General features: G+C 35.7%; 1 protein-coding gene across 3 annotated transcripts in view; it reads left to right on the top strand.

The window, feature by feature from the left end:
- Nucleotides 1-16,314, top strand: part of RANBP17 (RAN binding protein 17) — a 315,725-nt gene that overhangs the window by 75,214 nt on the left and 224,197 nt on the right. For all 3 annotated transcript variants that reach the window (XM_060008404.1, XM_060008406.1, XM_060008403.1), the window contains one exon: nucleotides 5,709-5,844. In XM_060008404.1, the coding sequence (XP_059864387.1) occupies nucleotides 5,709-5,844 (136 nt within the window). The remainder of the gene's footprint in view (nucleotides 1-5,708; nucleotides 5,845-16,314) is intronic.

Genomic DNA, 16,314 nt, shown 5'->3' with positions numbered 1-16,314 from the left:
GTATATTTGTGCTCAGGCCACACAATTCTGATTAAATAAAGATAACTTTATAATCACTTCAGTGTCATTCATCATGACCAGAATGTAAACCTCTTGAGAGATTTCCCAGGGATTTTGTCTTGTCCTGTATCCTCTCTAATTTGCTGGTGGCCGCTTCTTTTCGGTTCATTCCTCTCAGTTAGGCCACCCTCTGTTTCTGTTTCTTCATGTTGCTCTCACCTGTTCATCTCGCAATCATTCCTCATTATTCATTGAAGACTTTTGCAGCTAGCTCAGTGTTTTGCTCTCTGCCCCAAACCCTGCTGTGATATAGATGACTTCAACTTCTTTCCCATCCGGTAGTGTTGCTTCCTCTTCTCTACACAAGACACTTCCAGTGGCTTCCTGTCACACGTGAAACAAATTCCAAATTCTTGCCATAGCCCAGAGTGTACTGTGCTACTTCTCTGACCTTATTTCCTATCCCTTTTCATTCAGCTCAGCTACATACACTGACCTCCTTGCTATTATTACCAATATGTTTTCACTTTAGGGCCTTTGCGCTTCTCTTCTGCTAGGAATGCTTTCTCCCAGATGTTTATGTAGTACTCCGTCACTTCAATCAGGTCTGTACCCAGATGTCTCTACCTCTTTTGACCTCCCTATCCAAAATAACATCCTTATCCTACTTTATTTTTCTTCACAGCACTTACGTTTATTCCACTAGAATAGGGAAGTTTATTCCACTTGATGTTTATTCCACTAGAATAGGGAAGGAATAAGCTTTATCTGCTTTGTTCACTGCTGTATCTTTATCTCATCTGCCTGGCAAAACCTAAATTCTGAAGGAATTCAGAGTTTTCTCTTAATTTGTCGAGTGATAAAAGAAATTGCACACTTTAGATAGGTATCATTGCCAACTAAGATATCTTTTTTTTTAACCTTAACTGAGCCCTCAGCATGGCTCAGTGATTTGTGTTATTTTAGTAATTCTTATCTTCTGACTTCCAAACACTTACTGAACTGTTTTCCTTGCATGTGTTGTCCCACATGTACCTCTAATTCAGTGACTAAACTTAAACTCATCTCTTCCATCCACTCCCGACCCTGACTCTTTGTGTGTCTCATCACTGTCCACTCAATTGCCTAGGCTTGAATCCTGGGACTTCTCCTTAACTTTTTCTTTTTTCTCTCACCAGCATCCTTATAGTCATCAAATTCTGTCACTTCTACCTTTTCTGCTTATCCCGATTAGTCCAGTTTTTCTGTTACCCTTGCTGTTTTAACTCCTGTCATCATTTGCCCGGATTCATGCTACAGTTTTATGCGGGCACCTTGTTTCCTCTCTGGCTTTCTAAAATAAAGATTTAATTATGTCTGTGCTTTGCTTAAAGTCTGCAGTGACTTTCATTGCTACTGGGATTAAAATCAATGTGATTTATCAGGCTCTTCATATTCTGGGTCCTGCCTGTCTCAGTAGCTGCATCTCGTACCACTGGCTGTCTTATAGCTGTATAGAACTTTTTTTCAGCTCTTAAATGAGCCATGCTTTCCTCCCTGCCCCCCCCCCCGCCCCTTCCGTCTAGAAAGCTGCACATGCGTTCCCCTTTCTCTTGACACTCTCTGCTCTGTTCCATCCTAGAATGTTAGGAACTCTCGCTAATTTCTTTGTAGTGTTTATTATAGCACTTGTCATTCCTTATTCTAATTGCTTGTTTTACTGTCTTTCCCTGCATAGGCTGTAGATTTCTGGAGGACTGGGAATATATATGTTTTGCTCAGTATTGTATTCTGAACTCCTAATACATACCTGCCATACTGTAGGCCTTCAAATATTTGTTGACTGAATAAATACTTACGGAATTGGATATTAAGGGGAATATAAAAGAACTGATTATCGAAACATTCATTTCTTTATACTTGAAATGGTGTACATATACTTGGATCAAAATTATTTAATATTTATCTTTTTATTCCCTCTATGCTCCAAAGATAATTTAAGATAAAGGTAAAAATAAATGTAGGACAATAAACTGAAACACAAGTGAATATTGTATATACAATACAAGCTTTGGTCTTATGCACTTATTAGAGGTGGCCACCGATCTTTGAAGGACACTGTGGCAGAGACTACTAGTTGTCTTGTATCTCTTCTTTCCTTCTTCTGCAGTAATAGAATACCTGAAATGTTTTGCTGGGCATTGGCCACCTGAATAAGACTAGATTTACTAGAATCTCTTGCAGCTAGGTATGGTTAAGTGATTATGTTCTGGGCAATTGAATGTAAGTGAATGTGGTACGTGTAACATATATGCACATGAGTGGAGCTGAAGAAGCCATCTTAGACCATAAAGTGATTGGGTGAGTGGAGGCAAGTGTAACAACAAGATGGAAGGAACCTGAGTCCCTGATACACCGTGGAGCACCAACTAGTCCTAGAGCATTGCCTTGAATTTTTTTTTGCTTGAGAGAAAAATAAACATCTATATTGTTTAAGCCATTGTTTTTGGATTCCAGTCACTTGCAACTGAAATTCTTGTACGACTATCAAAGCTTATTTGACAGATGGATCATGTACCCTTCTGGGAACTCTTTCCTACTCTCCTGTTGGGGATTGTTGGGGTGCCTTTGCAATTCATATCAAGCTGGTGATTTGCATTGCCTCTTAAGCAAATGTGAATCACCAGCTTGATATGAGTTGTAAAGGCACCCCAACAAACTTGGCTATTGGTTTCATGTCTTCCTCAGAGTTTTGGAATGTATGTTATTAAAAGGAAATAAAAGTAAACAAGCCATTGCATAGAATCAACAAAGAACCAGGGTAAGAAAAAGGAGGTCCTACTTATAAAGAATTTAACAGCAGGATATGCTTTAAGTCACTTAAGAAATCACCTGGATCCAGAGATGAAGTTTGGTGTGTGTATCTATTTATTTAACTAAAAATTACTTCAGGAATCTGTGCATTCACAAATACACAGACTTTAAAAGTGAGGTATGTCCCTCCTTTCAAAATCAGAGAATAAACACATCTTTTTAGGAAAAACAAACAAACCTGGTTGACTCATTCTTAAATTTGATCTTTATAAGCTTTCCTTTATGAATTTTAATAGCATTAAAGATATTTAGTAAGTGAAGGTACTTTTAAATAAGTAGCTTAATTTAGGAATTAATAACTATAAAAATGGTTACCAAAATATTATTTCATAACACTTTGGCAATAAATACCAAGTTTTTTAAAGAAGTTCATTTGCTGTAACCTACACATTTTGTTCCTAGAACTCTTTGCTGGTAGGGAACAGGAGAATAATTATATTTCACTGAAATGTAAGTTTGTATTCAAAATGAGATTATTAAAATTTGGTGTAGCTTTAATTTTATACAATGTTTTGGAAAGTTATTTAATAATATGAAAAAAATAATTGGGCTAGATATGTTTAGTGAGACAGTTCAATGGAATAAAATAAACGGTCCAGGAAGTAATATGAATGCATAAATAGACCTAATGTATGTGATAAGGGGGTAATTCAAATTAGTGGGCAAAAGACAGACTATACAAGAAAGAAATGGCGTTGAAGCAGCTGGGTAGCTATCTGCGAAAAAACGTTGATCCATATCTCACCAGATAGGTTCAAGGTTAATTTCAGTGTATCATACAGTTGAATGTAAAAAGATGGAACAAAAACACCTCAGATTTGGGTAAGACCTTGTTATTATATAAAATCCATAAGAGAAAAATTGGTAAGGTTTTCTGCATAAGAAAAAGAAGAAAAACATGCATGGTATTAAAAAAACACCATAGGGCTTCCCTGGTGGCACAGTGGTTGAGAGTCCGCCTGCCGATGCAGGGGACACGGGTTCGTGCCCCGGTCCGGGAAGATCCCACATGCCGCGGAGCAGCTGGGCCCGTGAGCCATGGCCGCTGAGCCTGTGCGTTCAGAGCCTGTGCTCCGCAACGGGAGAGGCTACAACAATGAGAGGCCCGTGTACTGCAAAAAACAAAACAAAACAAAACAAACACCATAAAGTCAAAAGACAAATGAAAAAGTGGGGAAAAATATTTACATCTCAATCACAGGCAAAGGGCTCAGTTTTCTAATATATAAAGAATTTGTAGAAATTAGCAATAAAAAAATAACCCAACAGAAAAATCAAAAAAGGATATGAGCAAAAAGGGCACACAAAAGGACATATGTATTACTTAAAAATATGGAAAATTTTGACTTTACATTCATGAGAGAAATACAAATTAAAACTTCACTGAGATACCATTTTTCAGATTCCAGTAAATTGTAGAGTTTAATATCACCCTGAATTATTTATATGTATATAGACACTCTCATTTACTGATGATGGGAGTATAAATTGTTTCAGTTTCATTGGAAGGCAATTTTGTAATAGCTATCAAAATTGTAAATTCATTTTCTCTAAGCTAGTAATTTGACTTTTACTGTGTATATTATAACTGAACATGTGTGCAGTGATGTGTACAAGATTGTTAATTGCAGCATTTTTGTAATAGCAAAAAATTGTAAACAACCTTAGTGTCCCTCAGTGGGGGAAAGTATGAAAATAATGTGGTATGTTCATATAATGATGTTCAGCAGCTGTAAAAAGAGAATAAGGAAGCTCTTTATATCTGACATGAAAAGATCTCTAAGATATATTATTAAATGAAAAAAGCTAGGTTTAACAATATAACGGTGTAGTATGCTCCATATGTGTAAAAGAGTTGGGAGGAGAATGTATAGTCATACATACATTTTAAAAGTCTCTGGAATGACACAAACTGTTAACAGCGTGTGTGTGTATCTTCTCGTGTGCATACATGGAAGGAAGTGAGTGGGTTAGGGCTAGGCATATCCGCCTTTGCATAATGAGAAAAAAGAGAAATAGGTGCTGTCTCCTCCAGAACTTCTACTTCTGTTTCTTAAAAATTTTATTATGATATGCTAATTTTGTTAGCACCAGGCAGTTGGCAGCCATTCACTGGAAAATTTTAATGAAAATAGATAGATAACAGAAGGATTTGGGGGTGGGGGGAAATTCTAGACTAAGCTTTTTATTCTATTAAGCTTTTTCTCTAGGAAATTTAATTTAACCTTTAGTTCATTTATGATTTTTTGATAATAATAGTTGCATACCTGTAATAAAAATATTTGATTTTGTTAAGATCATCTTGTAATTTATTTCAGGTAAAATTTTTATTACTCATTAAGAAAGTGATACAGCTTGATGGCTGTACCTCTTTTTTTTGTATTTTGAACCATATGACCCCAAAATATATAGTTATATGAAAATATGTTGTAATGAAAAAGTAAAATACAAAACTACACATTCAATATCACTTTTCTTTTACTAAAATATTATATATATACATAAATATATAAGTTAATACCTGCGTTTATATAATAGTTATAATTGTAGATATTTACTATATATGTATATGTCATATGTATCTATATATAAATGTTTAGTAAAATAATAAATGCATGTCCATGTAGGTTTGTATGCATGTATATGAAGTGCATGTGTTAGGAAAAAGGGCTAGAAGGAATTAGACCAAATTGTAGTATCTCTTCATGGTAGGATTTCAGATGATTTTTAAAAATATTTTCGTTATAAGCATTTGTATTTTTCCACTTCTTATATTATGTAAAATTGATGATAAATGTTTTAATGGTATTTCTCTAAGAATTTTTACTGAAGCTTCTTTTTTCCTTCATGAAAAGAGTTTTTCAGCTTATATCTTTAATGGATACCGGATTGCCTCAGTGTTCTAATGAGAAAATAGAACTTGCAATTCTGTGGTTCTTGGATCAGTTTCGTAAAACATATGTTGGTGATCAACTTCAGCGAACCTCAAAGGTACGTTTTTACTAGAGATTAAAATTAATGTTACTGAAGATGAAGAAAGGTGTTCACATGTAACAGCTTTAAGCTGAATGATATATTTGGGCAATTTCTACATAAGAAATTTAGTTGATCAATTGAAGTCAGTTGATTAATTGGTATTGAAGGCAATGTGAGATTGCTTGTTTTATGCCTAGATTTACCATTGTCTTTGAAGATTGATTGGCAGAGTTAGAGAATATTTTTTATGTGGTTAGTCATTAGTTAAGATTATTTTAAACACCTTAATGAATTTTGCCTTATTGTATTTCAAGGTTTAAAACATACGATTTACTCTTTTAGTAGTTCTGAGGGTTTTGGTGGGGTTTTTTTTTGATACTTATTTTTGTGGTTTCCAGTGTATTTTCCACTCATTTCTTGGCATTTTTACATAATAAATGATGAGGACAAGAAGAGTAAGACATGCCTTTGAGAGGCTGCAGTTAACTTAGTGAAGGGAACATTTCTACTATGGTGATTGAAAGTTTAGCATTAGCAAGTTCAGATGAATTGATCTTAAGGCATTAAGGTATTATTGAGGGCATTTATGTGAACCCTAACCAGATATTTAGTAGCACTTGGACACTGAGTAAGATCTATGAGGTTTTTTTTTTTCTTTTCTTTTCTTCCTAGAGTAATAACTTTCCAAAACCTTCTCTGTTGGAAGTCCTAAGGATATTCTTCTCTCGTTTGGATTTATAGTTTGTATTAGTAATGTTAAGAGATTAAGTTCTAGAATAAGCTTTTTATATTGAACTGAGCTTTGTTTTCCCTGGGAAATTTAGCTTAACCTTCAGTTCATTTATGGTTTTCTGTTAATAGTAGTTGTATAGTAGTATGAAAAGTATTTGATTTTGTTAAGATCATCCTTTAGTTTACTTCAGGTAAAATTTTCTTTGCTTTTTAAGAAGGTGATGTAGTTTGATGCTTTCTTTGTGAAATACATTGTGATATTTTATTGCCATTTAGGATTTGTTTTCATTCAGGATTAATATCAAAAAAATTTTCTTAGAGTTAAGCTGACATTGAATGAGACAACTAGGGAGAAAAAGGAGTAGCTAGATATAACTGTTTTAGGTTGACAGTAAGGCAAATTAGAATCAGACAAAAATTACATGGTATAAAATTTATACAGGGTACACATTGAATTATGATAAACTGTCTTGTTTTAAATGTACCCAGAGAGTTTATTTTGCTTTTGCAAAAGTGAATACTCTTGAAACATTGCTTATCTAATATCCATTTGGTCTGGGTCCTAAATCAGAACAGTGTAATATGGAGTGGAAAAGCCTTAAAATTATTGTGGTTAAAGCACTTGGAAATAATTACGTAAAATGAAATCGATTGTTTTAGGGCAATGGGTTTGAGAAGTTTTTTTCCTGAAGATTCTTATATGTATATAACTTTTAATATAAGGTAATTGTGAAAAAAGTGAATTATAAAAGATAAGTTTTTCTTTTTTGAAATTGCTTACATATTAGGAAAAAATAAACACATCATCAGACTGGTGTTGATTCTTTTATTTTAATTTTACTCTAACATTTTTGATGCATCTTATCCTATTTTCAAAGAGAATAAGGTGATTTTATTTCTGAGGCATTCCTACTGCATAACCTTGAAGTGAGGCCAAAGCTTTCCACTTTTCTTTTTTTTGGCTTGTCTGCTGATCTGCCTTAGTAGGAACTGTTTTGGGGGTCCTTATTGTGTGCCCTGGCACTCTTCTAGGAACTCTTCACATTCTCTCTAGGTCTTATAACAAGCCTGCAAGTTTGGTATTATTGTTCCCATTTTACAAATGAAAGAAAAGACTGTCTAAGACATTTAAAATAAGTCCTCTACATACTGTTTTTCTGTCAACCACACTAAGGAGGACCAGATGGAAGATATTTTTTGGTGAGAGCATTCCGGATTATGGCAAAAAAAGGGAGAGCATTAGGTTAAAGTAAGCGAATAATGTTCAGTGTGTACTTATTTTGTACCAGGAACTTTCCAAAGCTCTCTTAAGCATTATGTCATTTAATTGGATCATATAGAGTATGACTTAAAGTTCTTCCGTCTCTTTTCTATGTATGTCATCAGTTTCATGCTTCACTACTCCATACTTGTATTACATACTTTATGTGTACTAAATTTTTTTCAGCTCCTTTAACAGTCTACATTCTCTTTCAATTCTGGACCTTTGAAAAAAATTGTTTCCTTTGCCTAGGACACTATTTTTTTTAATTCATCTTCCACTTCCCTGCCTTACTTAGCTAACTTCTACTTTTCTTTCACGTCAGATACCCCATCCTTTAGGATGCTCTTCTTAACTTAAATTCTGGGAGAGTTTCTGTCTCCTATTTTAGGATTATTATCCTGCATTGTAATTATTTCTTAGCAAAACATATAGAGACTATAATCTGGGTTAGGACTGTTCTGTCTTCTTTATTGTTATCACCTCCACATGCTTGGCATATTCCTTATATGCTTTCTACTAGATAATGGTTGAATGTATATATTTAGTAGAATTTCATAGGAATAGGGTCTAGATATCATGTATAATACTTTCAGGTAATAAAGGGTATGTTCTTGAGTTGGAAAATGATGCTGACTTTAGTGAAGTTGTTTGACAGTTTTTTTAAAAAGACATAATAATTGATTTATTTTTAATTGATTTATTTAATTAATTTATTTTTGGCTGCACTGGGTCTTTGTTGCTGCACACGGGCTTTCTCTAGTTGCGGCGAGTCGGGGCTACTCTTTGTTGTGGTGCGCGGCCTTCTCATTACAGTGGCTTCTCTAGGCACGGGCTCTAGGCGTGCGGGCTCAGTAGTTGTGGCATGCGGGCTTCAGTAGTTGTGGCTCATGGGCTCTAGAGCACAGGCTCAGTAGTTGTGGCTCATGGGCTTAGTTGCTCCGCGGCATGTGGGATCTTCCCGGACCAGGGCTCGAACCCATGTCCCCTGCATTGGCAGGCGGATTCTTAACCACTGTGCCACCAGGGAAGCCCTGTTTGACAATTTTAAGTAAGGTATACCATTAATAAGCATCTTAAAAATTCTATAAAAGCCTTCATGTGCAAAATAATATAATTTAGAGAAATAAATGCTCCAGGAACCAAGGTGGGAATCATTGAAGTGATTGTATAGAAGTATGTCCTATAAGTGAGAAAGAAAAATCATAAATAGTAGCTGTAGGTATTAATTGAGCAATTAGTCTGTGCCAAAGACTTTGCTCAGCACTTGACAGGCATCTAATTTCATCTCACAGAAACTCCATGGAAATAGTTATCTTTATTAACATCCCCACCACTTTTTACAGATATGGAAACTGAGGCTTGGAATAGTTAATTTGATTAAGTGGTTGAACCTGGATTTGAACCCAGGACACTTGATAGAGCCTTTGCTGCTAACCACTTTGCTGTATTGCCTCCTGTTGGATCTTTGACAGGGATATTGAATGGGCCTTTCAAGCTCAACAGGTTCTAAAAAGAAACATTGTCTTCTAAAATGCTTTCTACCTACTTTTCTTTTTTGAGGAAGAATGACTTTTAACCCAAAATTTCCACTTTGTTCTTATTTCTTATGTCTAATATGTCACCTATTCTTGCTGATTTTATTGCCTAAATATCTCTCAGTTCCACTCCTTTCTCAGGAGTGGAACTTGCCTTTTTATTCTTGTTACTGCTTACATTTCTCACTAGATTTCAGAAGTCTTCTGGTTGTACTCTTTGTTTCCTTTTTGCCTTCTTCCAGTCCAGTTTCCATACTGCCACCAGAGTAATCTTTTCTTCAGTAGAAAACCAGAGAGAATAGTGTAATGAATAGTCACACATCCATCTTCCAGCTTTGTCAAATCTGAATGCTTTGCCATATTTACTTCAGATCTGTATATTTTAAAATTAAATATTGAAAACATATTGCTCTGATTCTGTTTACCTCACTTCTTGCCCAAAAGTAACCACTACCCTAAATTTAGTGTGATTTTCATGCACGATATCATTCTTTCCCACATTTCTGTGTATTTATTAACAAAACATAGTATTATTAACTTTATAGAAAATTATTAGGCAGAAACTTGCCTTTTTTGATCAACATTGTTTTTGAGATTTATCCATGTGATACATGTAGTTTTTGTTTGTTTGTTTGTTTCAAAGAACAGGTGTCATTCTTTTTTTTTTAATTTATTTGTTTTATTTATTTTTGGCTATGTTGGTTCTTCGTTGCTGTGCACAGGCTTTCTCTAGTTGCGGTGAGTGGGGGCTGCTCTTCGTTGTGGTGCATGGACTTCTCATTGCGGTGGCTTCTCTTGTTGCAGAGCAGAGGCTCTAGGTGCATGGGCTTCAGTAGTTGCAGCACATGGGCTCAGTAATTGTGGCTCGCAGGCTCTAGAGCGCAGGCTCAGTAGTTGTGGTGCACAGGCTTAGTTGCTCCGTGGCATGTGGCATCTTCTGGGACCAGGGCTTGAACCCGTGTGCCCTGCGTTGGCAGGCAGATTCTTAACCACTGCGCCACTAGGGAAGCCCTGATACGTATAGTTTTAAGTATTTTAATTATTTAATGGTATTACAATATATTACTGTGCCATTATACTTTTTTTTAAATATACATTAGGTGTTTCCAGTTTTAACGTTTACAAAAAATACTGCAGTATGTATACTAATACCTATTTCCTCATGCATATGTATGAGTATCTATTTTTTTTTTTTTTTTTTTTTTGCGGTACGTGGGCCTCTCACTGTTGTGGCCTCTCCCGTTGCGGAGCACAGGCTCCGGATGCGCAGGCTCAGCGGTCGTGGCCCACGGGCCCAGCCACTCCACGGCATGTGGGATCTTCCCGGACCTGGGCACAAACCCGTGTCCCCTGCATCGGCAGGCGGACTCTCAACCACTGTGCCACCAGGGAAGCCCTGTATGATTTTCTTGAAGGTAAATACTAGGAGTGGAATTGCTAGGTTGTGGAATGTTCATATCTTCAGCTTTACAGGATATTATCAAGTTGCCCTCCTAAGTGTTGTAACAGTTTATTCTTCCTCCCCCAGCAGAGTAGGTGTGTGTTGCTGTATATTGTCATAATACTTGCTTTTGTCAGTCTTTAAATTTTGCCGTTCTTCAGGGAACACATTTCTTACTGTGTCATTTCTCTGCTTAAAATTATTATTGATTTCCCATTATTTACAAAATAAATTTCTTCTTATGGTCAAACTTCCCCTACCTTTGCAACTTTTTCTTTTGATACTGCATTCTATTCTATGACGTGATGTATATGTGCTGCTGTGTATTTATTTCCTGCTTGCATATTTCAATTATCCAATGAATATTAATAAGTAACTACTTTATATTAAGGCCAGGGATACAAAGGCAAATAGGATGGTCCATCTCCCCAGTAAGTTTATAAATTAAAGAGGGAAGATAGCAAATAAAGAAAAAAAATAGAATATTTATCCATGTCTATATTTAAACAGTATATAAATAAGGAAAAGACAGACTGTTAAATAAATGCTACAAATATATTTTGTTATATCTATGTAAAAATTATATTATTCACAGCACACAAATATCAAATCCAACTAAGTTAGAGGACTCTTAGTGTGCAAAGTAGAAGATTATGATTTAGGGGTAGGGAAGGATTTTTTTAAGACATAAAAAGCCCAAAGTGTAGATACAAAGGTTGATAAATTCTACCCATTTTAAAAGTAAAAACTTCTGTGGATAAAAAAGGTACAGTAAACAAAGTAAAAAGACAACCTGTAGACAGGTTGTAAGATATTTGTAATACATGTAACTTAAAGAGAATCAATATTCAGTTATATAAACAATTTCTATGAATCAATAAGAGAAAAACAACTCAGTAGAAAAAAGGGCAAAAGATGTGAATAAACAATTCACAGAAGAGGAAATCACAGTTGCCGATAAACATGAAGAAATGTTCATCCTTTTGTGGACTCGAGAATGCAAATTAAAGCTACAGTGAGATACCATATTATACCTGTTAGCTGGAAACAGTTACAAAGTCTGACAAGTGTTAAGTATTTGTCAGGAAGTAAAATAGCAAACACTCTACACTGCTGGTGGAATCCAAATTGGTAAAATTGCTTTGGAAAACAGTTTAGCAATATTTAAGAAGGTTAAAAATGCATATACTCTTGGATCAGGGAACATAAATTCTAAGAACATACTTTAAAGATGCTCACGTGTACGGATGACTTATTTAAGAGTATTTTGGATACAACATTGTAAATCAACTATACTTCAATAAAATTAAAAAAAAATATTTCAGGTATACAAACAATTGGAAAACTTAATTTTAAAAATACCATCTACTCTAATACCCCAAAAGCCCTTCATAAAATAGGAATAAATCTAATGAAAGATGTACAAGACGTGTACAGTGTAAACTCTAAAACATTGTTGTAAAAAATTAAATGAGCCCCAAATAAATGGACATATATATACTATGTTTATGAATTGGAGACTCAGTATCATTAAGATCACTTAAGTAAAGTAAGTGGTAACAATGTGTCATGAAATAGAGAATATCGATAAAGGGAAATTTTTAAAAAAAGAAACGAATAGAAATTCTGTAGTTGAAAAGTACAATAATTGGTATGAAAAGTATACTAGAGGGGCTCAACAATATATTTTAACTCGCAGAAGAAAGAATTAGCAAACTTGAAGATTGACTATGTCTTAGTTTGGGCTGCTATAATACATACCATTGACTGGGTGGCTTAAACAACAAAAAATTATTTCTCACAGTTTTGGGGGCTGGTAGCCGAGATTAGGGTGCCAGTGTGGTTAGGTTCTTGGTGAGGGCCCTCTTCCTGATAGTGTCCTCACATGTCCTTCCTTGCTCCATGCCAAAAATGAGAGAGTGGTTCTTTGTCTGCTCCTCTTTTTATAAGGGCATTAATCTCATCATGAGGGCCCCACCCTCATGACCTCACCTAACCTTCGTTACTTCCCCCAAACCCCACTTACTAATACCATTCCTTTGGAAGTTAAAGATTTAACATATGAATTTTGGGGGACACAAACATGTAGCCCATAACAGATGGCTAGAGATTATAGAATTCAAAAAACAGACAAAAAAGAATGAAGGAGGGCTTCCCTGGTGGCGCAGTGGTTGAGAGTCCGCCTGCCGATGCAGGGGACACAGGTTCGTGCCCCGGTCCGGGAAGATCCCACATGCTGCAGAGCGGCTGGGCCCATGGGCCATGGCCACTGAGCCTGCGCATCTGGAGCCTGTGCTCCGCAACGGGAGAGGCCACACAGTGAGAGGCCCGCATACCACAAAAGAAAAAAAAAATGAATGAAGGAAAATGAACAGAGCCTGAGAGAACTGTAGATCCCCATTAAGTACACCAACAAGCATATGGAGTACCTGGTAGGAGGAGTAACAAAGAGGACAGCAAGGAGCAGAGGGCTTCCCTGATGCCACAGTGGTTGGGAGTCCGCCTATCGATGCAGGGGACACGGGTTCATGCCCTGGTCTGGGAAGATCCCACGTGCTGTGGAGCGGCTGGGCCCGTGAGCCATGGCCGCTGGGCCTTGTGCGTCCAGAGCCTGTGCTCTGCAGTGGGAGAGGCCACGGCAGTGAGAGGCCCGCATACGGCAAGGAAAAAAAAAAGAAAAGGAAAGAAAGCAGAAAAATATATTTAAAGCAATAATGGCTTAAAAATTACCACATTTGTTGAAAAATATTACCCATCAAAGAAGTGTAATGAGAAAGGTCCATACTAAAATCACACCATAGTAAAAATGCTGAAAGACAGACAAAGAGAAAAATTTGAAAGCAACGAGAGAAAAACTGCTCCTCACATACAAGGGAACTCCAATAAGATTAATAGCTGATTTATTTTTAGAAACAGTGAAGGCCAGAAGACATTTGGATGTCATATTCAAAATGCTGAAAGAAACTGGTAACCAAGAATTCTATATCCAGCAAAACTATCTTTAGAAATGAAAGGAGAATTAAAGACATTTTCAGATAAACAAAAACTGAGAGAATGCATTGCTATCAGAGCTGCCTTATAAGAAATGCTAAATGAGGTACTGCAGGCTGAAAGCAGGTGATCTCAGACAAATTCATATGGATCCACGGAAAAAACCAAGAGCACTAGTGAAGCTAATTAAGCAATTATAAAATACGGTACTTCTCTTAACTGATTGAAAAGCAATTGTATATAACAGTTACATATTTTATATACATATACACTGTATCGATAGCATATAACATGTAGAGATATCAATAGCAGCACACAGAAGGTGGGTGGGGAAAAAAAAAGGTGGGTGGAAGTGGAGTTGTGGAAATGACACAAGATGGTAACTCAAATATAAGAATCAATAAAGAGAACTAGAAATGGTAAATAAGAATGTTTATCTAGCAAACACTTTAAACATATTCTTTCTTGTTTTCTCTCAACTTTAAAAGACAAAATTACGTAAAGAAATAATTACCATAGTTTATTGTTGGGTTTGTAATGTGTAGTTGTAATATGTTATAACATACAATAACAGTATTACAAAAGGGGAGCAAAAAGACTAGAGCTATGTAGGAGCAACATTTCTTTATCTCATTGGAACTAAGTTAGTGTAAATCTGAGGTAGATTCTATTAAGATGTATATACTGAGCCCCAAAGCAACCACCCAGAAAGTTACCAAAAAAATGTATAGTGAAAAAAGTCATTAAAGTTTTTAAAATGTTACATTAGAAAATATTTGCTTAATGCAAAAGAAAGCAGTACAGGAAAGCTAGAGGAACAAAAAAGACGGTAGACATTTTTTAAAAAGTAAAATGGCTGACATAAATCTAACAATATCAATAACAACATTACATTTAGAATAGATTATATAATCTAACCAATAGGCAGAGATTGTCAGATTAAAAAAAAATGTCCAACATGCTATCTACAGAACACACTTTTTAAATTCAAAGATACAAGTAGATTGAAAGTAAAGGGATGGCAAAAGATATACAGACAGCAACCATAAAAAAGTTGGAGTTGGGCTTCCCTGGTGGCACAGTGGTTGAGAGTCCGCCTGCCGATGCAGGGGACACGGGTTCGTGCCCCAGTCCGGGAAGATCCCACATGCCGCGGAGCGGCTGGGCCCGTGAGCCATGGCCCCTGAGCCTGCGTGTCTGGAGCCTGTGCTCTGCAATGGGAGAGGCCACAACAGTGAGAGGCCCACGTACCGCCAAAACAAAAAAAAAAAGTTGGAGTGACTATACTAATATCAAACAAAATAGACTTTAAAACAAAAAATGTCACTAAGGATGAAGAGGGACATTTTATAATGATAAAATAATCAACCCATGAGGAAGATATAACAGTTACAAACATATTACTACCTAAGAACAGAGGCAAAAACTAAAGCCTCTGTTTTTTACATGAAGCAAAAACTGACAGAAATAACAATGTTAATTGAAGAATTTAATGCCCTAGCTTCAATAATGAATGGAACAACTAGACAGAAGATCTATAAGGAAGTAGTAGACTTGAACAGCACTATAAACTAACTGGACCACAGACAACTACAGAACACTCCACCCAACAACAACAGAATATACTTTTTTCCCATGTACACACAGAACATTGTCCAGGATGGACTACGTGCTTTACCATAGAACAAAACTCAGTAAACTTAAGAGGATTGAAATAATACAAAATATGTTCTCCAACCACAATGGAATGAATAGAACTCAGTAAAAAAGAAATTTGGGGAACTCACATATATGTGGAAATTAAACAACACACTTCTAAATAACCAATGAGTCAAAGAAGAAATAAGAAGCGAAATTAGGAAATACTTCTAGGTGAAGGAAAATGAAGACACAATATACCCTAACTTATAAGATTCATTTAAAACAGTACTTAGGTCTAACTTTATAGCTATAAACTCCTACATTAAAAAAGAAGAAACATCTTTAATAGCCTAACCTTCTACCTTAACACTGGAAAAATAAGAAACTAAACCTAAAGTAAGCAGAAGGAAGGATATAATAAAGTAAGAGTAGAAATTAATGTAATAGAAATTATAATTCATGGGAAATTAAATCACCATAATTCAGGAGAATTCATTTCAATACTATAATGACATACCACTTCACTCACCCCTAGGATGGATATAATCATAAAGACAGATAATAACATATCGGTAAAGATGTGGAGAAGTTGGACCTTCATACACTGTTGCAATGTAAAATGGTGCAGCTAGTTTGGAAAACAGATTGGAAGTTCTTCAAAAAGTTGAACATAGAGTTGCCATATGATCCAGTAATTCCAGTCCTCTGTATATACCCAAGAGAAATGAAAGCACACATCCACATAAAAACTTTATACACTATTCGTAGAAGCATTCCTTGTAGTCATTAAGTCAAAAAAATCCAAATATCCATCAACTGAAGAGAGGATAAATAAAATGTGGTATATCCCTAAATGGAATATTATTCAGTCATAAAAAGGA

Source organism: Delphinus delphis, chromosome 3 (genome assembly GCF_949987515.2).
Source record: "Delphinus delphis chromosome 3, mDelDel1.2, whole genome shotgun sequence".
Lineage (NCBI taxonomy): Eukaryota > Metazoa > Chordata > Mammalia > Artiodactyla > Delphinidae > Delphinus > Delphinus delphis.
This window is presented reverse-complemented; position numbering and strand designations above follow the sequence as displayed.